The 24,076-nt window shown below is 43.1% G+C and overlaps 1 protein-coding gene and 1 long non-coding RNA gene across 27 annotated transcripts in view; one reads left to right on the top strand and one right to left on the bottom strand.

Annotated features, from left to right (window-relative positions):
- Positions 1-8,589: 8,589 nt before the first annotated feature.
- Positions 8,590-11,306, bottom strand: LOC130533987 (uncharacterized). The gene is made up of 2 exons (XR_008952760.1): positions 11,173-11,306; positions 8,590-10,907 (listed from the first exon to the last, which is right to left on the bottom strand). It is a non-coding gene; the product is annotated as an uncharacterized LOC130533987 (long non-coding RNA).
- Positions 10,915-24,076, top strand: part of LOC130533925 (actin-binding LIM protein 1-like) — a 42,341-nt gene continuing 29,179 nt past the window's right edge. For 19 of the 26 annotated variants that reach the window (XR_008952720.1, XR_008952714.1, XR_008952726.1 and 16 more), the window contains exon 1: positions 13,215-13,745. Coding sequence is in view for 1 of the 26 variants with exons in the window: in XM_057047682.1 (XP_056903662.1) it covers positions 13,511-13,745 (235 nt within the window). In the remaining 25 variants the exon portion in view is untranslated. Of the gene's footprint in view, positions 11,441-11,672; positions 11,782-13,214; positions 13,746-20,073; positions 20,336-23,250; positions 23,406-24,076 lie in introns of those variants that run through there. The other 7 variants (XR_008952731.1, XR_008952719.1, XR_008952727.1 and 4 more) reach the window with 7 other exon arrangements.

Raw genomic sequence — 24,076 nt, 5'->3', positions numbered from 1 at the left:
CTCTGGCTGCAGCATTTTGGATCAACTGGAGGCTTCTTAAAGAGTTGTTTGGACACCCTGATAATAAAGAATTACAGTAGTCCAGCCTGGAAGTAACAAATGCATGGACTAACTTTTCAGCATCATGCCGCGTCAGCAGCTTCCTGATCTTTGTGATGTTCCTCAAGTGAAAAAAGGCACTTCTAGAGACTAATTTAATGTGTGAGTTGAAGGAGAGATTTTGATCAAAAGTTACTCCTAGATTCCTCACAGAGAGACTAGATGTTAATGAGATACCATCTAGAGTGATCATGTGATCTAATCTATCCCTGAGAGGTTCAGGACCAAACTGTTACGAGCGGTTGTATTAGGACCCGAAAGCAGGCAGGACACAGTGGCGTATCGTCTTCCGAGGAGTTTTATTTATGTTCACAGGAAATCGTGCAACTCAAAAGGCGTGGAGACCACGACTCAGTTCTTAACCCAAACAGAAAAATGAAAACTTCCCGAGCGGGGTCAAAAGCAGTCCACGAAGGGAATAGATAAACGATTGTCCAAGGAACGGGTTCAAAAGTAATCCACGAAGGAAAAAGTCTTTACAATAGTCCAATTAGGTGTAGCCAGGGTTTTCACGCCAACGCTGGCCACCCGTGAGAACAGTCCATAAATAGGTGGCTTGATTACCGATAGTCTGCAGGTGCACCAGTCCCCGGCACCACCTGCAGCTGAGGCATGGCTCCACCACGCCCCCCGCAGGAGAAACCCTGCAAAAGAGTTCCCAGAAACTGGGAACCTGACACAAACACCATGACCTCAGTTTTTCCTGGGTTAAGGAGGAGGAAATTTGAAGACATCCAGGACTTTATGTCTTTAAGACAGGTCTGGAGCTTCACTAACTTCTCTGTCTCCTCGGGTTTCATGGATAAATAGAGCTGAGTGTCATCAGCATAACAATGAAAATTTATCCCATGCTGCCGAATAATGTTCCCTAAGGGAAGCATGTACAATGTGAAGAGGATTGGTCCAAGTACAGAACCTTGAGGAACTCCATGGCTAACCCTACTGTATGAGGAGGGAACACCATGGACATGAGCAAACTGGTATCTATCAGATAAGTATGATCTAAACCAGTCTATTGCTGTCCCTTTAATCCCAACCACATGTTCCAGTCTCTGTAACAGGATGCTGTGATCAACTGTATCAAAAGCAGCACTGAGGTCCAGCAGAACCAGCATAGAGACCAGTCCATGATCTGAAGCTATGAGAAGATCATTAGTAACTTTAAGAAGTGCTGTTTCTGTGCTGTGATGAGCTCTAGGCTGTTCCTCTGCAGGTGCTCCAGTAACTGAGTCACCACCACCTTCTCTAGAACTTTAGAGATAAAAGGAAGGTTGGATATTGGCCTATAATTTGCTAAGACATCAGGATCCAGTGATGGTTTTTTAAGCAACGGCTTAATCACTGCCACCTTGTAGGACCGGGGTACGTAACCTGACACTAAAGAACCTATCAATGGTAAAACATCCTTCAACAGGTGTGTTGGGATGGGATCTAAAAGACAAGTGGTGGTCTTGGATTTCTGAATTAGCGATGACGCCTCAGAAAAATATATAGGGCTGAAGGAGTTTAAGGGCTCATTGGAGAACCTGTATGTTCCCACAGTCAGCACATCTGGTGATGGTCCAGATGTTGGGATGGCCTGGTTAGCTTTTTCTCTGATAGCTAGAACTTTATCAGTGAAGAAGCTCATGAAGTCTTCACCACTAAGGGAAGAAGGGATACGTGGATCTAAAACACTGTTACTCTTAGTTAATTTGGCCACAGTGCTGAAAAGAAACCTGGGGTTGCTCTTATTTTCCTCAATTAAAGAAGAAAAGTAAGCTGTTCTAGCCTTGCGAAGGGCCTTTTTTGTAGACTAATAGACAGTCTTTCCAGGCTACATGATAGCTGTCTATTTTACAAGAATGCCACTTCCTTTCTAGTCTTCGCACTTTCTGCTTGAGGGTCCTGATATGTGAATTATACCAGGGGGCACACCTCCTCTGATTTACTATTTTCTTTTTCAGGGGGGCAACAGAATCAAGCGTGATTCTCAGTGAGGTTGCTGCACCTTCAGCAATAGAGTCAACCTCAGCAGGGCTAAGATTATAATGATTTATCCCTGGGGAAACACACGGTGGTCCTGGGATTAGCACAGGGATCGCTTCCTTAAACTTAGCTACAGCATTATCTGAAAGACATCTGCTATAGTAAGACTTTGTTCTGAGGATAGAAGAATCCTTAATCATAAATGTAAAAGTGATCAAAGAATGGTCTGACAGGACTGGGTTCTGAGGGAACATTGACACATGTTCTACCTCAACACCATAAGTCAGAACTAGATCTAGGGTGTGGTTAAAGCTATGAGTTGGTTGGTTTATCTGCTGGAGGAAACCAACTGACTCAGGTAATGAAATGAAGCCATTTCTAAAGCTGTCATTTATAACGTCTATATGGATATTAAAGTCTCCAATGATAATGACTTTGTCCGTTCTGAGGACCAAGTCAGATAAGAAATCAGAGAACTCAGACAGGAACTCTGAATGTGGCCCAGCAGGGGGCCGATACACAACTACAAACAGAAGTGGCTTTTCTGCCTTCCAGTTCAGATGAGTGATGCCAAGAGTCAGGCTTTCAAATGAACTGAAGCCATGTTTTCGTCTGGGATTAATTAATAACTTGGAGTGATAGATTGCTCCCACTCCCCCTCTTCGACCAGTAACACGAGGAATATGATAATTAAGATGGGTAGGAGGAGTAGATTCATTTAAGCTAACATACTCCTCCTCCTGAAGCCAGGTCTCAGTAAGACAAAATAAATCAATGTGATGATCCGCTATGAGGTCGTGTACTAACAGGGATTTACACAAAAGAGATCTAATATTTAACAGTCCACACTTAATTGTGATATTAGTTTCTCCAACTTGTGCTTTAGTATTAATTTTAATAAGATTATGGTGATTGACCGCTCCCCTGCTCTATGCTTGGTGAACTTTTAACCGTGGAACAGAGACTACCTCTATGGTGTTAAATATGTTATTGTTGGCAGATGAGGGTTCTAAGGAAGCAGCAGAGATGTGTGTAAGACTACAACTCTGCATCCTGGTCTGGACCCTGGATTGTCAGGTCACTTTGGGTCTAATAAAATTAGCCAAATTACTAGAAATGAGAGAGGCACCATGCCGTGTGGGACGGACACCGTCTCTCCTAATCAGACCAGGTTTTCCCCAAAAAGTGCTCCAATTGTCTATAAAGGCCACCTGGTTTTCGGGGCACCACCGTGACAGCCAGCAACGGAGCGACGACATGCGGCTAAACATCTCATCGCTGGCCAGATTGGGGAGAGGGCCCGAGAATGCTACAGAGTCCGACATTGTTTTTGCGTAGTTACACACCGACTCCAAGTTAATTTTAGTGACCTCCGACTGACGAAGACGGATGTCGTTGGCTCCGACGTGAATAATAACTTTACCAAATTTACGTTTACGTCTCGCCAGCAGCCATAAATTTGCTTCTATGTCGCCCGCTCTGGCCCCCGGAATACACTTGACTATGGTCGCTGGAGTCGGCTTCACGTAGCGCAAAACAGAGTCGCCAATTACCAGGGTTGGTTTCTCAGCGGATGTGTCGCCGAGTGGGGAAAAGCAGTTAGCCACGGGAAGCGGGTGGTGGGGCACCGTGGGCCTTTGTTTTGGGCTACTCTTCCTACGAACCGTCACCCAGGCGCCCCGGCTAGCCGGCTGCTCGGCTGCTGCCGGGGGACCGCTAGCTGTAGCTACGCTAGGCGGCTCCGCACCAGCTAGCTTCTCCTGGCTACCTGACGCAACTCCAGCTAACTCCAAGCTGCGGAACCGCATCTCAAGCTCGCTAAGTCTCGCCTCCATAGCCGTAAATAAACTACACTTTCTGCACCTATTCCCTTCACTAAGGGAGGCAGAGGAGTAACTAAACATTTCACATGCTGAACAGACAAAGACACCGGGTGAAACAGACGGTGAGGCCATGCTAGCGCTAATAATCGGCGAAGCCCTGTATTTGTTTAATATGGGTTATTGTTGTCTCACTGTTGTTATCAGGCGACTAGAATGTCCCAGGTGTTAAAATTTTAATTAAAGTGAATACAACACACAAAGTGTTCAAAGTGTTCAATATTAAGTGAATACAACACCCCATGCACAATGCAACCAACGAACGATTGAGAAGATAGGAAGTGACGCAATACGACCAGTAGCAGCTTGATGAATAGGGGAGAGAAACAGTGTTGGATTGCAATACCTCTCGTGTGTCACTGCCAATCCGCGTGTTCTTTAAATGAAGACTTCAAGTAAACAAATGCCAATTTCAAAATGTATTTACAATAAAATTATTTCAAGATACAAATATTACAGAGCTCTGGGCCAGTTCATAACCCTACAAACAACAGAGTCAATTGTCAGGGCATGAAGTCTGACCGCCTAACTATCCCTTGGCCCAGTCTTTTATAGAACAATATATGTAAATTATTGATGCTAATTCACTCCAATCCAGTCCTTCTTCTTGGATGACCTCATCTTCTTCTTCCCGCCTCATTTGGTGTTGGTGCAGTCCTTCTTCTCCATTATCTTCCCAGATAGCCAGGTCAGAGGTCATTCCTGCCGAGGAACTTATCAACACCAGTAAACTATTCTGTCACGTTTTACGATGGGGGTCTACCACTTTCCTTCTGACTGTCTCCTCCTGGCTCCAACTGTCTAAACAACATTCATGTCAAGGAAGGGTCAACTGACTGCGTATCTTTATTCCACTGATTAAACATTCTACTATTCCTAACTTCTAAAGTGCTTATAACAGAAAACAGAAACATATGGTACAACACATGCTAATAAAATAAAGACAATTCTCTTCAACAGCTTGATGAATAGGGGAGAGAAAACCTGCATGGGAGTTTGCCCAACCAGTCCACATGTGTTTTGTGGACTTGGAGAAGGCATTCGACCGTGTCCCTCGGGGGGTCCTGTGGGGGGTCCTCCAAGAGTATGGGGTGTCGGGCCCGCTGATACGGGCCGTCCGCTCCCTGTATGATCGGTGTCAGAGTTTGGTCCGCATTGCTGGCAGTAAGTCGAACTCGTTTCCGGTGAGGTTTGGTCTCCGCCAGGGCTACCCTTTGTCAACGATTCTGTTCATAATTTTTATGGACAGAATTTCTAGGTGCAGTCATGGTGTTGAGGGGGTCCGGTTTGGTGACCTCAGGATCGGGTCTCTGCTTTTTGCAGATGATGTGGTCCTGTTGGCGTCATCGGCCCGTGACCACCAACTATCACTGGATCGGTTCACCGCCGCATGTGAAGAGGCTGGGATGAAAATCAGCACCTCCAAATCTAAGGCCATGGTTCTCAACCGGAAAAAGGTGGAGTGCCTTCTCCGGGTCAAGGAGGAGATCCTGCCCGAAGTGGAGGAGTTCAAGTACCTCGGGGTCTTGTTCATGAGTGAGGGAAGAATGGAGCAGGAGATCGACAGGCGGATCGGTGCGGCGTCCGCAGTAATGCGGACTCTGCACCGGTCCGTAGTGGTGAAGAGAGAACTGAGCCGAAAGGCGAAGCTCTCAATTTACCAGTCGATCTTCAGTCCTACCCTCACCTATGGTCATGAGCTTTGGGTAATGACCGAAAGAACAAGATCACGGGTACAAGCAGCTGATATGAGCTTCCTCCGTAGGGTGGCTGGGCTCTCCCTTAGAGATAGGGTGAGAAGCTCTGTCATCCGGGAGGAGCTCGGAGTAGAGCCATTGCTCCTCTGCGTTGAGAGGAGCCAGATGAGGTGGCTTGGGCATCTAGTTAGGATGCCCCCTGGACGCCTCCCTGGTGAGGTGTTCAGGGCATGTCCCTCCGGTAGGAGACCCCCGGGAAGACCCAGGACACGTTGGAGAGACTATGTCTCTCGACTGGTCTGGGAACGCCTTGCGATCCCTCCGGATGAGCTGGAAGAAGTAGCTGGGGAGAGGGAAGTCTGGGCTTCTCTTCTTAGGCTGCCGCCCCCGCGACCCGACCCCGGATAAGCGGTAGAGGATGGATGGATGGATGGATGGTTATGTCTGTGCTCTCATCTACTATCAGGGTATGCCAGGGTGCATTTTTAACCTTACACATAGTCTCATTCTGCACTAGTTCATTGATTGAGTTCACAAATTTAAAGGCATAGTTTTTGCCTCGCCAGCTTTCTGGTATACTCACATACTTTGCCATGTGATCGTGGATTTGTTGAACTGACAGCATTGATGCATTCATTTTGATGGCAAGTAAAATATTGTCAATGAGAACTTCAACTTGCTCAGGGTCAGATTTTTTTGTGTGTGACAGCTCGTTCTTTTTCTCCCCGTCATTTGCGCTCTCCTTCAATAATGTACCAATCCCTTTTCCCATCTTGAGTCTTTCCAACAGCATTCAAATGACTTTTCTGCTGAATGTGTCGCTTGAGGTAGTCTAGCTTCCATTTTGTCCATACTTTTCCATCGGAAAACTCGCTTACAACTTTAGCTTCGCTGCATGTTTTGCAGAGCAGACCTGTCTCACTTGAAAAAGATCTCACCCAGTTTCACCGCTTGTTCTTCTATTTAAACATACTCTGACAGCCATTCCAACTTAAAAGAACCGCAGTTCTGTTTTACTTTGGTTTGGGGAGTCGACGTATCACATTCACTGCCCGCTTGTTTCGCCATGATAAGGGGTTAGCATTAGCGTCACTTAACTCCGTCGCACTGTACATGTGCAAGAGCATGTGCGCAAATACTGTCAATGCCGTGACTGGCTGCGTAGCGTAATTGCATCGTATCGTATGATTGGCACTTGTCAGGTCACCTGTCACTCACTGAATTACACAGCAAAATGATACAGAAAAAAAGTTATATCTAATTCATTTGCAGTGCGTTCACTGCGCTGGATAGGTTTTCTTGTGCGCTGAGAGTGTGCGACCAGTGCGCAATTGCGCAGCTTAGAGGGAACATTGATCAGGTATTACCTTGGGGTTGCTGTTAGTTGTGTACCATATTTTCACAACCATAAGGCGCACTGTATTAAAACACGCAGTCTCAGTTATGGGTGCTATTTCTGTATTTAAAACATACATAAGGTGCACCGTATTATTAGGCGCATGCTGAAACATACAGTAAAAAATGACAATGGAAGTAAATTGAAAAAAATATTCATTCTTCCGTCACAAAACCATCAAAGTTTTCATCTTCTGTATCTGAATTAAACAGCTGCACTATTTCAATGTCCAACATCCCGAATTCCTCTTCTTAATCATATGAATCGGACTCACCGACCGATTCCGGTTTAGCATTGATTTTGTGAAAGCTCTTACAATACATGAAGACGGTATCATAGCCCATGCGTCTACAATCCACCCGCATATGGTGGCATAACCTGCCCGCCGCTGCCTCATAGTCTTTGTGAAGGAGTGTTCGCCTTCCATCATCCAACACTCTGTCCGTTTCCGTGGCAGCCGAGAACCACGGTGAACGACGACTTCTCGTGCCCCGTTGTGCGTATCGCCACCGTGCCGGTCCCTTTTTCTCCACTTTGTGGGTCAAAGGGATGTTAAAAGTCAGAGGGATCTCATCCATGTTGGTGATGTGGCTGGGCGCGGTTATCTTGTCGCGGCAGTAGGTGCGGAAGATGGCCACCCTCTCCTGGCTGCGCAACAGTTGTCCTTGCGCATATGGAGAGATGCCACCGACTCATAAAGCGAAAACACTAAGATTGCATGATTGCCATTTTCAGCCACATATTCGATGGCCTGCAGTTTAAAGTAAGCCTCATTCATACGCGTCTCGCTTGACCGGCGCCATTTTAGGGGATCCTCACACGTAGGTGTGCCGCTAATCGATTGGCGGAGCATTTACCGTAGTGCACCCACCAAAGGCGCACAGCAGATTTTGGAACTCAGTCCACACACAAGGCGCTCCATATTATAAGGTGCACTGTCGATTTTTGAGAAAATCTCTGTGTTTTAGGTGCGCCTTATAGTCGTGAAAATACGGTAGGCCTCATCCACATTATGTGGCGACTAAATCCATCAATGCAGTCGTTATTTGTAATGCCATAAGGCGTTGGAGCCTCTGCAGGTGTACAGTGCTCTGTCTGGATCGAGAATCTTCATTATCAGTTGGATTGTTTGTTGAGACAAATGAAACCCCTCTAAATTGCCCGTTGGTGCATCCAACGATAACCCTGTAGTTGACCAGTTCCAGCCATTTCTCTCTCCAGAAAAGCAGCAATATCCCCCAAGTCCGCCGGAAAAGTTACGGTTTCTTGCATATTTTTAAAAGTCTTGATACTTATAACGTGATGCTGATGTGCCAAACGATTAATTATCTCCTTGTTTGTGAAACCTATCCTAAAATACAGCTCAACAAACTCCTCCACGGTACTTATTTTAACAAGCGTCTCAAAAACCAGATTTGAATATTATGACTTTATTCTCATAAATAATGACTTTCCCTCATTATTAATGACTTTAATCTCACAATAAATGACTTTAATCTTGTAAATAATGACTTTCTTCTCATTAATGATTAAATCTCATAAATAATATATCTGCCCTAATACTCCGTCGTACTTTTGAGATATCTTTTAAATTATATTTAAATATTAGCATTGTAGTTCAATAGCTTCCAGGTCCAGTGTGTTTGCTGTAAACTTTGCAATACGGGTGCACTTTGAAGAGAATTATTTTATCTTGTTAGCATCTTTTATCCTTTTAGCATGCGTTATACTATATGTTTTTGTTTTATGTTACAGTTAGTTTAGAAGTTAGGAATACTATATAATCTTTAGTAGGAATACACATAAGCAAGTCAGTTGACCCTTCTTTGACATGAATACTGCTTAGACAGTTGGAGCCAGGCAGACAGGAAATGGTAGACCCTCATCGTAAAATATGACAGCATAATTTACTGGTGATTGATAAGTTCCTGGACAGGAATAAGACCTCTGACCTGGCCATCTGAGAAGACAATGGAGAAGGACTGCACCAACACCAAATGAGGCAGTAAGAAGAAGATGAAGTCACCCAAGAAGAAGGACTAGATTGGACTGAATTAGCATCAATAATTACATATGTCTTTCTATAAAAGACTGGGTCAAGGGATAGTTAGGTTGTCAGACTTCATGCCCTGACAACTGACTTGTTGTTGCTAGGATTATGAACTGGCCCGGAGCTCTGTAATATTTGTATCTTGAATTGATTCTGTTTGCTAAATACATTTTGAAATTGACATTTGTTTACTTGAAGTCTTCATTTAAAGAACACGCGGATTGGCAGTGACACACGAGAGGTACTGCAATCCAACAACTTCAAATGTTAGAGTGGCTGGCTCGGAGTTGCACTCCACCTGGAGCGAAGTCGAGGTTTACCCTTAGACAATTTCTTTCTAATATCCAACGTAAAACTATCTCCACCGGGGTCAGTGAAGCAATTTTTTAATAAAAAAATTCTTTAAATCCAAAACCAATATAAATCCCTGTTACAATATGGGATCGCTAGATCTACTAGCGAGGTTACACGACAGTAAACAGGGAACAATCTCGGGACTCTTTCTTCGTTTGTATCGTTGCTCTGCGATATTAACTGTTGTTGGAAGTTGTCAGGATGCTATTTGTTCAGGACACGCACTGTTGCTGAAAAGTGCTCTCTCCATCACCCAAGTCTGTTCCAGTCCATCCTGCGCTGTGTGATTCTTGGCATTCATTCCCTTCATATGACAGGAGAAAAAACTTAAAGTGCAGAAAACAGCAAGCTATCCAAGAGCTGCACAAATGCTGTCTACCTTGGCTAGTAAAGAAAGGCTCTTCCTACCGGGCATGTCTGCTCGAGGGGAATATCTTTTGCCGCAGAAAGCTTCATAACTGCAACTACATTCAGGGAAAGAAAAGTCTCTTAACTATCATAGAATCTGAAGGGGGTGGTCTTTGGAGAATGGATGCAAGGATGCTAGAGAAGACGGTCCATTTCCATCATCATTCAGGAGGATCAAGCTGTGGTAATCACAGTGTTGGTTAGTATGTTATCCCAGTGCATCTTCCACTGCTACTGCAGCCCTTTCCATATAACCCAGCTTATTTTATGTGAAGACCCTGCTGCTATAAATAGATCACCTTTTTAAAATATATACTGGCTGTGATAATAGGTCCCCTCTGCAGGGTGCAGTTTGGACCCAAAAGCAGCACTCTGGAAAGCTGGGACCGTTGGTAATGACCTTTATTAGTACACAGGCAAACAGGAACTCAGGCAGACAAGGAAGCACAGGAAACAGTCCGTTCTTCAGGCTCAGGGCCCACACAAAGTCTGTGGGTTTCAGGCTTGGGGATTGGGTTGACCTGAGCCAGAATGCAGAACCGAGGGGGAGGACAAGAACCCTCGGAACTGTACAGTTTCGTGTACAGCAGGCAGGGATGACAGAGAGGGGCTTACAGGAGATGAGGCCGGTGATGCAGCAGAGCAGACTGGAGATGAGCAGCAGCGAAGTCGGGGCCAGTCGGAGCAGTCAGGACCAGGTGAGCAGACAGGAACCAGAAATGCTGAGGCAGAAGTCGTGGTCAGGGACGAAAGGCTGGTGAGTTTACCGGGAGACAGGCGGTGCAGGCAGGTCAGAGGCAAACAGGTTCGGTAACAGGAGGTCAGGCAGATAAGTGCTGGTCTTGCATGGAAACGCAGAAGAACAATCTGGCAAAGACTGAGAGTGCAGGGGATGCTTATAAGCAGGGCTGATCAGGAATAAGCTGCAGCTGTGCTTGCAGGTGAGTGGAGTTGAGCTGACGGGGTGGGAGTGGCTGGCAGGTAGAGTGGAGCAGAGGCAGGGGGAGTGGAAAATTACTGAGGCGGAGAGACAGGAGGGAACTGGGGGAATGGAGCTGTGACAAAACCAAAATATTGCAATAAGCACAGTTTGTAAAGAAATACTGCCCAAAGACATGATGATGCTTGGTTTTATCTATAGGGAGTATCTTTTATTTTGTTAGATTACTTTCACTCCCATCCCCATATTGCATTTGGAAATCTGGGTAGATTGAAATGGCATTCAATAGTTTTGTCTCATTGCATCAATGTTGGCACATCCTGCAACACTACCTACTAAAACGATCACTGAAGGATTTAAAAAGAAAAAAGTCTGCTTACTTCAGCACTGTAGATGGCTGCTCCTGCAGCTCGACCCTGTGCATCAGCACTTTTCTGTGTGTGTATATAAGGGTTGTTGTGCGCGCGCATGCAGGCATGCATGTGTCCTGGCAAAAGCCTGAATAATTGATGAGCAGGGAAAAGAGTAACAGCGCTGACGGACAAGACTGTGTAGAGATGGGGGAGAGGAGCACACTGGGGCAGAAGCCTGGCTACAATGGGCTGTGTGGCTACGCCCAAAAAATCACCTCCTGCTTCGGACTAGATGGTAAGCCAAGGGTGGGGAGGAAAGAGGGAGGTGTAGTGCAAGGTGCAGAAATAACATTGTGAAATATTTGGCATGTATTTGATGTGTGGTGCCTTTTCTATCTGCGTGTAGTGAGCGAAGTTGTGTTTTTCTCTGCTTCTGTGTTGTTTTTGTGCATTGGGTGGGTGACAGTTTTGGAGGGCAGTGTTGCGCTGCAGCAGAATAGCATGTCCTCAGTAACTCTCAGGTCCATGTGTCAGCATGCGTGGGTGGAAGGCTCTCCTAGCTTATGTTTGACTGTCAGCTAAGATTTCCTTAGAAGCAAGCTATGCCTTTCACTCATGCGAGACAAAAAGATGAAGGTATGTTTGTAAGAAGATTGTATTTTAAATCACATTAGAAATTAATCTGTAGATATAAACAGTTTATTTCAGTCAGCAAAGCCCATCTTGTTTCTGTATTGCCTCAGACAAAGAGGATAATCATTCCATTTGAAGCACAAGCCAAGCCCAGCATCTCTACAGTAAAAGATCATTTGTTGCTGTGTCATTGTCTGCTGTGCTTTTCATTGTGCATGCCTCCCTAATTTAATTTGCCCAGTAAAGGTTCGGGAATAGACCACCCTAATTAGCCCCTATCTGCTTGATGCCTGTAAGATATCATAGAAATATTTTCTCTGTAGTTTGCCTGTGCGTGGCTTATTCAATTTCATGCATTAAAAATGTCAGGTTTCCAGCATGTTTTAATCACAGTGGGGTCATCTTGCTTCTGTTATTTTTGCTAAAATGTGAAAGGTGATGGGTGAAAATGTATTGATGATGCAGCAAATGAACTCTCACATCCTCTTGCGAGTGACATATTTAATGATGACCTTGACAGTTGTGTTGAAACCCTTCCTGCTTCAGTAACACTGGACTGAGTTACTGTAAGAACACCTGCTGTTGATACTGTTCATAGTAGATCCACTCCACTTTAGCTACAGGGAAGACATTGCTAGTTGCTAACCTTATGGGTGCCGGGCAGGTACCCAAAGCAATCTCTTTGAACAGTATGTGTTGGACTTGCTTTTACTGGTGTGCATCTGTCAGCAGTATAAAGAGAACCTGGATATTCCACAAAAGTGACTACTGTCACTGAAGCTCAAATGAATACTTTCCTGAAAGTAGCATTACTTGCCCATAGTATAACTATGAGGTGTGTTTAGCATGCTACTGGGCCTCTCAGATGGTCTATTCAAACAGTTAATGAAATGAAGCCATTTCTGTACTTTTATTGCAAATTAAAAAAAAAAAAGACATAATCATGATTTGCACTCTGTAATAAATTAAGTGGCAGTAAAACATCAGTATTAATTAAAAATTATACCCATGGAAGACATGACAGTGACCACAAGCAAATAATTTATCCACCTCTGGCATCTATCAGTTCCTAATAGACTTAAAGCTATGTTATTGTCCGCTTCCATACATTGTGAACCTAATGGGACAGCTGGGATTTCAGTCTTGCTGAAACTTGTGCTTGCAAAAACTGTTTTAGTCTGACAGAAACTGAGAAACCAAAACTGTCCCTTAAGAAGTCACGTGAGATCACACAGGTCATGTTAGGTAGAGAGAGTACCACCACACATCAAGCCAACTAATATACAACTGCCTGACCCCACCCAGAAGATAATCATAGGCTCCACGTCAGCATTAAGCTGCTTAAGGCACCAGGCGGGTTTGGGCTGGAGACACTCATAACATAAGCCTCTTTTACTCTTCCTCACTCTCCTCCACCTGCAGTAGTGCACCTTATCATTCTTTGCTTTCTGTTGCCTGACATCTTCACTTCAAAGTGGATACCACTGCTTACCTGAGAACTGACTTGACTGGTGAAGTTACCCCGACACTGGAGTCCTTACTGGACCTGCTGCGAAGTTGCCCATCAGTCTCTGGCTTCTTTTTCTTCACCTCGTTTCCGTCTTGTGCCTTGATGCATTTGATGTCTGGTGGAAGTTAAATTTGTCAGGCAGGTCGGAGCCAAGCCCTGGCTGACATCTACTTACAGTGCTTCTCCCTCTTCTGTGGGACAGTTGAAGGAGAACAGAGCGCAATGCCCACCCTACCCAACCTTAACAGCTTGGGCAAGCTGTGTAGCTCCAGCCGCAGCCAAAAAGTGGACCATGTCCGGGTGAAGCGCAAGAGCTCGGTCAAGCGTATGTCCATCATCGAGGATGGGCATGTGGCTGAAGTTCTGTACCTTATTCCCAAGCAGTGCATGGAGCAGATGCCCTACCTAAACCCAAATGATTATTATTTAAGTGAGAGGCTGAATGATGTTGCTACAGGTAGGACACAACAGCAGTCACAGAAACAAAGTGCTTCACTTTCTTTCTACTCTTTAATTACCTTTGCATGCTTGGTTCATTAGTTTGCTATCAATACCAGCAGGGACTATTATTTTAGACCAGTATTTAGACCTGAAGGGATTAATCTTTGCTTAGATATTACTTATATAGGATGTGTCACCGGTGGGCATGTATGAGATTTCCTGTGTACTATCTTGTAAAATGATGAAAAAGTACAGCCATTAATCACTGTCCTATTTGTGGTTATATAACATAAAGTCATACAAATACAGCAAACCAGTATATTTTGCCAAGAACCCGGACACAGAGTAGCAACATGTTGGCTTACATCAGGATTACAACATAGGCATGATAAATCGAGATTTTCTGTCTTCATGTAGTTGCTGGTTGGTTGCCAGGCACAGTAATAAAATCATTAGTGTGTGGCATTAAGTATATACAGCAATAACTCCTCCTGTTCTGGGTTATGAATTTAGCTCTAAGGAAGGTTTGACTCTGGAAACACCCTAGGTCAAAGATCATCGAGGTCACTGCTTATTTTAGCAATTCGTTTCTTTGGAGACTGCTGTAATCCATCAGGGAGAGCCACTATATATGGTTGATCTTTCCTCATTTTGAGACATTCTGTGCCTTTTCTCAGATAGAAAATCTAGTTTTGCAGAAGCGTTTTACTTTTTCACTATAGGCACACTGCAGCAGTATATAACTTTAATGAAGTCCGATGCTTCATAGGAATGTAAGGTTACCTACAATGTTTATGGGATGATACTAAATTGGAAATCTAGTATCATCTGCTTATTCAGGATTTATAAAAATCTGCATGTCATTGTCCACTCCAGCCATAGATCTGTGTATGTGTGTGTGTGTCTTTATAGTTGTCTTGCACCCTACAATCCTCAATAATCCCAGGGATAACTGTGCACTATACCTGCACGACTGCTGTTGTTCAATGTAAATGTATCCTTTTTTTCATGTGACTAATATCAGTGACATGGTAATTTCACGCAAGCCAGAAGCCAATCAACATTGTATATAGCCTTGAATTGATCAAGCTGTATACTTGCTAAATTATAACTGCCCAATCTCAATCAATACGAGCACTGAGTTGGGTTTACTTACTTTGCCAGGTTATTAATGGACTATCCAGACATGGAAGGAACCTCTCATCCATGGATAATAGGCTTTGCTTATCAGGAATTACTGAAGGAAAATCTTACATGGCATGAGCATCAACAAGTGCTAGCAGAGATTTGGAAGACAATAATAGACCTGTTTCATTATATTAGAAGAGTATCTGTTATGACATGATATACAGTCATGGACAAATGCTGTAATTAAATTTGTTTACAGACACAAATGTGGTTTAACCTTGTTAACATGTACATGACAGCAGGCCCAGACACTGAACAACCAGTCCATACATTCAGTGTAAGAATGGTGCTGTGTAGTAGTTTGACTGTGAGGGAGAATTTAAAAATTTAAACACAGGGTCACAATGGGGGTCAGGGTCACAATATTTTTAAATGGCTTCTAAACATATTAGGGACTTCTCTGTGAGTTTTTTTTAAAAGTTTTTTGTTTTTTTAAGGTTGCTTACAACTTGACTTTGCAACAATATAGTCACAAATACAGTATCACATATGTTGCTTCATCCTTAATTCTAACCTTAAAAAGGCACTTTAAGTACCGTAATTTCTGGACTACAGGGCGTACCTGATTAAAAGCTGCATAATCTAATTTCAGAAAGAAAATCAATTTTGTGTACAAGCCACACTGGATTTTATGCCGCAGGTATCCCACGTAGTAATATGAAAAATTAGATCGAAAACATTCAGTACCGGTATATGTTTTTATTACCGTAAGAGACGAGTCACTGACGAGTGACAAACAGACAGGTAAGAAACAACAGCCACTCTTTTCACTTGTATTTTTATACAGATACCTTAAATCCAATTTTCATCACGTCAGGATTTTTTAACTTTTCTTTTAATTTAATCAAATCAAATCAAATCAAATCAATCTTTATTTATATAGCGTCTTATACAATCAAAATTGTTTCAAGGCGCTTTCCAGAATCCCAGGGCCTAACCCCAGAGAGGATAGCATAGGTAGGAGAGGAGAGGAGAGGGGTAGAGGAGAGGAGAGGAGAAGTAGAGTGAAGGGGAGGTAGAGGAGAGGAGAGGAGAAGGAGGAGGAGGAGGGGAAAGAGGAGAGGAAGGGAGAGCAGAGGAGAGGAGAGGAGAGGAGAGGCACAGAGCACAGAAACACACACAAAAAGACGATATACAATCACTTCAGCGGGGCCGGAGGTCATTATGCAGCTCCGAAGGCGGCGATACCTGTAAATAAACGGGGGGGGGAGCAGAAAAACTACACAAGAATCAGCATAACTAGTCTGCTTGATGAGGAGGAGGAAAGGAGAGGAAAGGAGAGGAGAGGAAACCATGACCCAGTGGGGTGACAGAGGCCTGTCAGGTGATCATGTTTCCGGACCCCGGCAGCCTTGGCCTATAACAGCATAACTAAGATGTGACCTAACGATTAGACGACCCCCTAAGTATGATAATCTGTCTGTCTATGATAGTAACTGGAACTACAGAATTAGTAACAATAAGCTTTTTCAAAGAGGTAGGTTTTAAGTTTGATCTTAAAAGTAGCGATGGCGTCAGCCTCCCGTACCTGGACAGGGAGCTGGTTCCATTGCAGGGGGGCCTGGTAGCTAAATGCTCGGCCCCCCATTCTACTCCTAAAGACTCTGGGAACCACAAGTAGACCAGCATTCTGAGAGCGGAGCGGTCTATTGGGCTGATAAGGTATCACTAGCTCCTCCAGGTAGGATGGAGCTAGGCCTCTGAGGACCTTGTAGGTCAAAAGAAGGGTTTTAAAAATTATTCTAAATTTAACGGGCAGCCAATGAAGCGACGCCATTACAGGAGTTATGTGATCTCTTTTGTCAATACCTGTCAGAACTCTGGCTGCAGCATTTTGGATCAACTGGAGGCTTCTTAAAGAGTTGTTTGGACACCCTGATAATAAAGAATTACAGTAGTCAAGCCTGGAAGTAACAAATGCATGGACTAACTTTTCAGCATCATGCCGCGTCAGCAGCTTCCTGATCTTTGTGATGTTCCTCAAGTGAAAAAAGGCACTTCTAGAGACTAATTTAATGTGTGAGTTGAAGGAGAGATTTTGATCAAAAGTTACTCCTAGATTCCTCACAGAGAGACTAGATGTTAATGAGATACCATCTAGAGTGATCATGTGATCTAATCTATCCCTGAGAGGTTCAGGACCAAACTGTTACGAGCGGTTGTATTAGGACCCGAAAGCAGGCAGGACACAGTGGCGTATCGTCTTCCGAGGAGTTTTATTTATGTTCACAGGAAATCGTGCAACTCAAAAGGCGTGGAGACCACGACTCAGTTCTTAACCCAAACAGAAAAATGAAAACTTACAACAAAAAATCCCGAGCGGGGTCAAAAGCAGTCCACGAAGGGAATAGATAAACGATTGTCCGAGGAACGGGTTCAAAAGTAATCCACGAAGGAAAAAGTCTTTACAATAGTCCAATTGGGTGTAGCCAGGGTTTTCACGCCAACGCTGGCCACCCGTGAGAACAGTCCATAAATAGGTGAAACAGACCGTGAGGCCATGCTAATGCTAGTGATCGGCGAAGCCCTGTATTTGTTTAATATGGGTTGTTTCTCACTGTTGATATCAGGTGACTAGAATGTCCCAAGATTTCAAAATTTTAAGTAAAGTGAATACAACACACCAAGTGTTCAATATTAAGTGAATACAGCACCCCGTGCACAATGCAACCAACGAACGATTGAGGAGACCTCAATCCACTTAATCCACTTAGCAACATAAATATATTGTACCGGTAAATGCTTTTTTTTTTTTCTAACGGTGTCTGTAATGCAGCTACCTTGAAATATACATTTGTATCAGCTACACACAAATTACGTTAATTATGCTTTTTTACTCAAACAATGAACAATCTAAAACTCCCCGATGGCCCACCTCTAAAATCTTCTATTTTCATCGCGATGGCAATTGCTTTTGCCGTCCGTCTGATTTGTACAGCGGAAACACCGCGGCCGCCTGCTCTCTGTGTGTGGACCCAGTCTGCCAGAACGTTTTCAAGCTCGGGCCACCTGCGATGTTTACGTCTAAAAGCTTTTGTCGTCTTTTTGCGTCTTTTTACGTGCGCCAGCTTGATTTCCTTCTTCAACCGCCAGAGTGATCACTTTTAACTTGAAAAGCCGCATCATATGCTCTTCTTCTAGTATTTTCCATGTTGATGAGGGTTAGTAAAAATGACTGATTCACAATAGTTGTGATAGTACGCCACGAAAAAAAACATAAATAAGCCACACCGTAGAATAAGCCGCAGTGTTTAAACTGTAGAAAAAAAGTAGCGGCTTATAGTCCGGAAATTACGGTAATTTGCGCAGTTTGCCTCATTAACCTGCCTCCATAGCCCGAAGTCCTTGCTCAAATTCTGCACACTGCTGGGGATCCAGCAGGTGGCTCAGTTAACACTGCAGCAAAGGGAAGCATCCTGAATGTATAATGGGCTGCTACATCAGCAACTACAGAGGAGGTGATGCAAAATCTCTGCTTTCCCCTCAGCTGCTGTGGGTGCACTGAAGCTCTAACATGTAGGGATGGATGCATCTGAGTCTACTTGGGTTTGCATCAGCTGCTGGTGTCCCATGTTTCTGCAAACATTTGATTAATTCCCTGCTATGGCATTGGCAGTTTGTTTTTCCTGTGACAGGCATATAATGCCTTTGATTTGGGCATTAATAGATGATGTTTGTTGCCCATCTAAGACAGAATAGTAAATTGGAGGTTGGATTCTTGCAGGTCCATATGTGTTAATCCTCATGTCAGCAGGTTAACGATGTGATGTGTTAAATTTAACTGTAGACAGCATTAGTGCTGATGTGTATTCACTGGGCTCATACTCTCCGTGCTCTCTGTAATTGGATTTGATAGGATTCACTTGTTATTAATACAAAGCACATGTGAAAGATCAGGATAAGTCTGACCTTTAATCTGAAATTGTCCCCTTCCATTCCATCCACCCTGACCCTTCATATAGAATATTACTTCCAGTAAACAATAGTTATAAGCAACCTAATTTGTCAGAGTGGGTCCAGCTTTAAGTGGGCATGATCAGGCTGACAGTACTGATGGGATCCAGGTCTCCATCTAATTACTGGACTGTTCTCCAGTTGGGCTTTTTGAGCTGTGGCTAATATGTTCACTCTTTAATTTTTTTAAATGTGTTTACTCATTTCCCATTCTGGTGTTATCACTACCTATGAATAAGATATTGTATATAATATTAAGTAATATAATATAATATATAATATTAAATTTATATTTTATTTGTGTTCTTTTTATTAATTAGTGAAGAGAATTGTCTTTATTTTATTATCATGTGTTGTACCATATGTTTCTGTTTCCTGTTAGAAGCACTTTAGAAGTTAGGAATGGTAGAATGTTTAGTAAGTGGAATAAAGATAAGCAGTCAGTTGACCCTTCCTTGACATGAATGCTGTTTAGACAGTTGGAGCCAGGATGAGATACTCAGACAGGAAGTGGTAGACCCCCATCGTAAAACGTGACAGCATAGTTTACTGGTGATTGATAAGTTCCTCGGCAGGAATGAACTCTGACCTGGCCATCTGGGAAGATAATGGAGAAGAAGGACTGCACCAACACCAAATGAGGCTGGAAGAAGAAGATAAGGTCATCCAATAAGAAAGACTGGATTGCACTGAATTAGCATCAATAATTTACATATGTCATTCTATAAAAGACTGGGTCAAGGGATAGTTAGGTGGTCAGACTTCATGCCCTGGCAATGGACTCTGTTATTGTAGGGTTATGAACTGGCCCAGGGCTCTGTAATATTTGTATCTTGAATTGGTTCTATTGTTAAATACATTTTGAAATTGGCATTATTCTTCTTGAAGTCTTCATTCAAAGAACACGCGGATTGGCAGTGACACACGAGAGGTATTGCAATTCAACATTATCCAGTCACTGGCATTAGAAATAAGAAATTTAGGATATACAAAATGTGATTCATTATATGTTAGGCTATATTGCTATTGCTATATTCTAAGCTATAACTATTTCTCCTATTTTCCTAAAAACATTGTGATTATCATTATTAGACCAGAGTAAATAACTGTTTCTTTTTTTGGGGTCACATAGATGCAGCAGCCACCTGGTCGCTGCAGTGAGGAAGTGGCTGACAGAACAGAGTCTGAGAGAGAGAGCAGGATGAGAAAAGGGAGGAGGAGGCAAGTGATGGGAGGAAAACAGGCAGAAGGGAGGAAACACCATGCATTAGCAGTGGTTTTTGGGAGCATGCTCAGTCCTTCTTCCTCTCCTCTCTCTCTATCTCTCTATGTGCTTGGTGTTTCTCTTGGTCTATGCTAAAAAAAGGAGCTATCTGCAGCTTTTGTGTTATTCTCGATCGATACCCAGGAGCCTATTCTGGTGCAGATTTATCTGAATTCCAATGGTCATGGTCAAAGAAAAAGGTACTCACACAGTCATGGCATGTATATGTGTGTGTGTTTCTGTCAGTTGCTCGTCATGCTGTTTTCTATCCGCAGTGTTTGCAGATGTGTCCAGTTGGACTGCAGTGCCGTGTTGCATTTGGATTTAGATTGGCTTGAATTCGTAGTGTGTGATTTGATATTTTTAAATGTACAATATGGGCACAGCGATGTGGATGTGGTTTTCCGTTGGGTTTTGTCTTACTGGCAGAAAATGTGACTAATGACACAGTATGAATGTGCATTTCAAGTGGACCAACATGTACTCTGTAGCAGAACCTGCACATGCTACACCCTCTCCAGAACTCTCTAAAAGCTGATGCTTGCGTTGGAGTTGGGATCAATAGGCAACACCAGGCTTCATGAAAATGCTAAATATCTGACTCATGATGTGAACTGGATGTAAAAATATTCATGGTGAGAGTGTGTGGATACTAAAGTCCATTTTTTTTAACAGAACTTATTTGCAAAGGTAACAGATTAAGTGTGCGGGTCTGTGGAGATGATCCCTCTCGCTCTCTCCCTCTCTTGCTTTCTCTCTTTCTGTCTGCAGCCGTTGCCATGGCGACCATCTAAAAGATACACTCCATTGTCATCAGCTGTGGCCTCATTCATAGTGTCCCATTAAAAAAGATGATGTGTTTCAACCACGACAGAGGACGCCCAGTTGTGTGGGATGGCCTGGGTGTTGGCTGGGGTGGGGGGTGTCACGTAACAGAGCGGTTACATTCCTGCAAATTTACTTAGACATATGCTCTCAAGGTGGACTAATGTTTGTCAATGTATGACTCATATGAAGAACCTACAATATTCTCTTTTAGACAAGACATGTAGGTAGTAATTTTATCTATTTTTTCCACACTTAAAAAAGGAAAGATCACAAAACAACAAACTAATCCATCATTCACTTTAAGATTAATCAGACCTCCAGTAATCCCATAATGGTTGATCTCCTGTGTTTCAGAGTTCAGCTTCTAGTATTGGCAAAGAAGCAATTTGTTTTCATGTGTGGGCATCTAGTATTTTTATGTGTAATCCTAATTTCCATCAACATGTTGGCTAATTTTCTTCATCAGGCATCAGTGTGTGTAGGCTTGTTTATGTATCTGATGCTGTACTATTGGTTGGAGGTGGTGTCTGACCCTCAAGAGCTTCTCTTGATGTATATCTGACCAGTCATGAGGCAAAGAAAGTATTTCCCATATTGGCAACCTCTGCCAAATGCCCCATGTTCTGCTTCTGCAAGTTTTCTGTTAAATGAACCTGCTACCTTGCCTAAAACTCAAGAGTGGCAAGCTAGTGTAGCTAAGTAGGCTCATTAAAATGCATAGTTGACTTATAATTTACTATGCTGTATGCTCAGAATGATGAATCATCACACAGCATGCACTGTTAGCATTCCGTATGCTTACAGCTGGTTGTCCTATTTTCTAAGCCAGGAATATCCTTGAAATAGTTTGAAATGTATTTGGGACACAAGTATCTAAGACAGTCTCACCTATCTGCTGTATACATTGATTTATGAAGATTTTTCAGATTTATACAAATTTATACAGGTGTTTAAAAATCCTGCTGATAAGACACACACTGCACACCATCAGTTCCAAGAAATGCCTGCTTTCACAATCCTAACATTTTCTCTTTGACTCAGAGATATGCACCTCCGTGGCTGTCTCCTGTGAATTTGAAGTGTGGTGCAGACAACTGCAGTGGTGTTTCAGCTGTGAAGCTTGCGTGGAGAGTTCAGTCCTTAAAAAGGACCTGAAGCACAAACCTCCACGCGGCAGTGGGCTCACATAGATGTACTGTTTGTGCAGCTGTTACTCTGCACCAGAATATACAAATGAGATAAGGGCTCAGCCTGGGAGAGACAGCCTCTGACCTAAAATATAAAGGCTAAAACAACAAGAGAGTCACATGCAAGAATTGCAGACTGAGCAGCCATACTCCCGTTCCAGACAACAAACTTGCTGTTCCTACTAGGCCATCACATAGATGGAAAAAGCCTCTTCTCCAAACACAATGGCCTTTGCAGTTCATGAGGTCCTCTGTTTATCACTTGTCTTTTTATTGTGTACCAACTACAAATACTTGGCATTGTAGCATTCAGTAGGGCCTTATTCAACATCGAGGGTCCTGGTGGGGGCTGATAGGGTTCCCCCTGCACAATTTGTGCCCGTGTTTGAAGTGCTTTGTCTGAGATGATGGTGGTGGGGCACCAGGGTGGAGGAGGTGGTGCATACTGTCATACATATTCATGGAGGGGAGGGTTAAGAGTATCTTGTTATGTCTGGGTGACAAAGAGGTCAGCACACCCTCCCCCAAAAATACACATATACTGTATGTCACCCACATTTGATTTTGTGGCGGGTTTGTACATTGTGTCTTTTCATGTTCATCATTTTCTGTAGATAATATGTCCCAAACTAAAGGGAATAGATGAAAAAAGAAAGATAAAATAGATAAAAAGAAAATAATGTTCTTCTATCTACTGATCTATCTCCTGTTGGGCTGTGTCTACGGGAAACTCAATAGTAAAAGTAACAAAAGCGATAGCGACCTGAATATTTAATTAGATACATTTCTTTTAATGGAGGCCACCCTTTTCACAGTTGTTTCCAAGCTATGACTTTCCTCTGAGTAAGAAGTAAAAACAACATCTTCAGAAGCCTCCTCAGAAGATCTCCTACCATGGCCTACAGTTTATAATACAGTAAAACCTTTCCTCAGCGGATTCAAGATAGTCTTCTTTTGTCTCCTGAGTATCATCTGCTGTCTTTATTATTGCCAGCTCAGCAAAACTCCTTAAATGGGAGGATGGGCTGGTTTGATGTACGAGAGGAAGGGAGCAGCCCCCTTTCCCGCTGTGCCTGGCTTTGGGCCACTCTGCCGGTTATTGTTTCCCCAGCGCCGTGGTTTTGTGCTCATCATGTTTAGGCTCATATCATTGACTCCATCTGGCAGTGATGAGGCAGGACTGATCACTCTCTCAGCTCAGCCAGCACAATCAGTCAAGAATGAGGGTGAGCAGCAGTCTGCTGTGTTTTCCACAGTAAGTTGCTTGGCTGGGGTCAAAGTACGCTCTGACTTATTCGTGGCTTTATATAACCTTTATTATTTGAAGCAAGTTCCTCTTTACAGTTATCAAACAGCTTAAGACTGGCTAATCCATTTTCTAATTTATTTTCCTGGAACTTAGCTGTAAATGATCTTTGTCAAGTCAGATCTTACATGGCTGTTATATTTTATAAACTTGTGTTTTATGTTTTAGGAATATGACTCACCAACCGGCTCATTGCTGACTTCTTAAAGTTTTATTGCATAAAGTCCCCCACCTCAGCTTGATTTAGCATTCGAGCACAGCACTTTTTCAGCAAGGGTAAACAGGGGGGTATGTGTGGAAAAGAGTCAGCGTTTGCTCATAGATTCCCATGAAAATAACAGCAGTGTTTACTTGTCCCTGATGATAGGATGTGGTACAAATTGAAATAAAGAGTTCAGTGACTTGGAACTATATACAGTATTTCATTTACAACTCGTATTTTCATCAAATGTAAGAAGAGCATATTTAAATTATATTTCTCAGATGATATTGTTCTCTTTTCAATTTGTCCAGTGTCATAAGTATTTAGTTTGCTCTTTTTTTTTACCTTTTCCTTCCTTTATCTTAAAGTAAGTATATCATATAGAAAGTAAGTAGGGAATGTAGATTTGAGTTTCCAA

This window comes from Takifugu flavidus, chromosome 11 (assembly GCF_003711565.1).
Source record: "Takifugu flavidus isolate HTHZ2018 chromosome 11, ASM371156v2, whole genome shotgun sequence".
Classification (NCBI taxonomy): Eukaryota; Metazoa; Chordata; class Actinopteri; order Tetraodontiformes; family Tetraodontidae; genus Takifugu; species Takifugu flavidus.
This window is presented reverse-complemented; position numbering and strand designations above follow the sequence as displayed.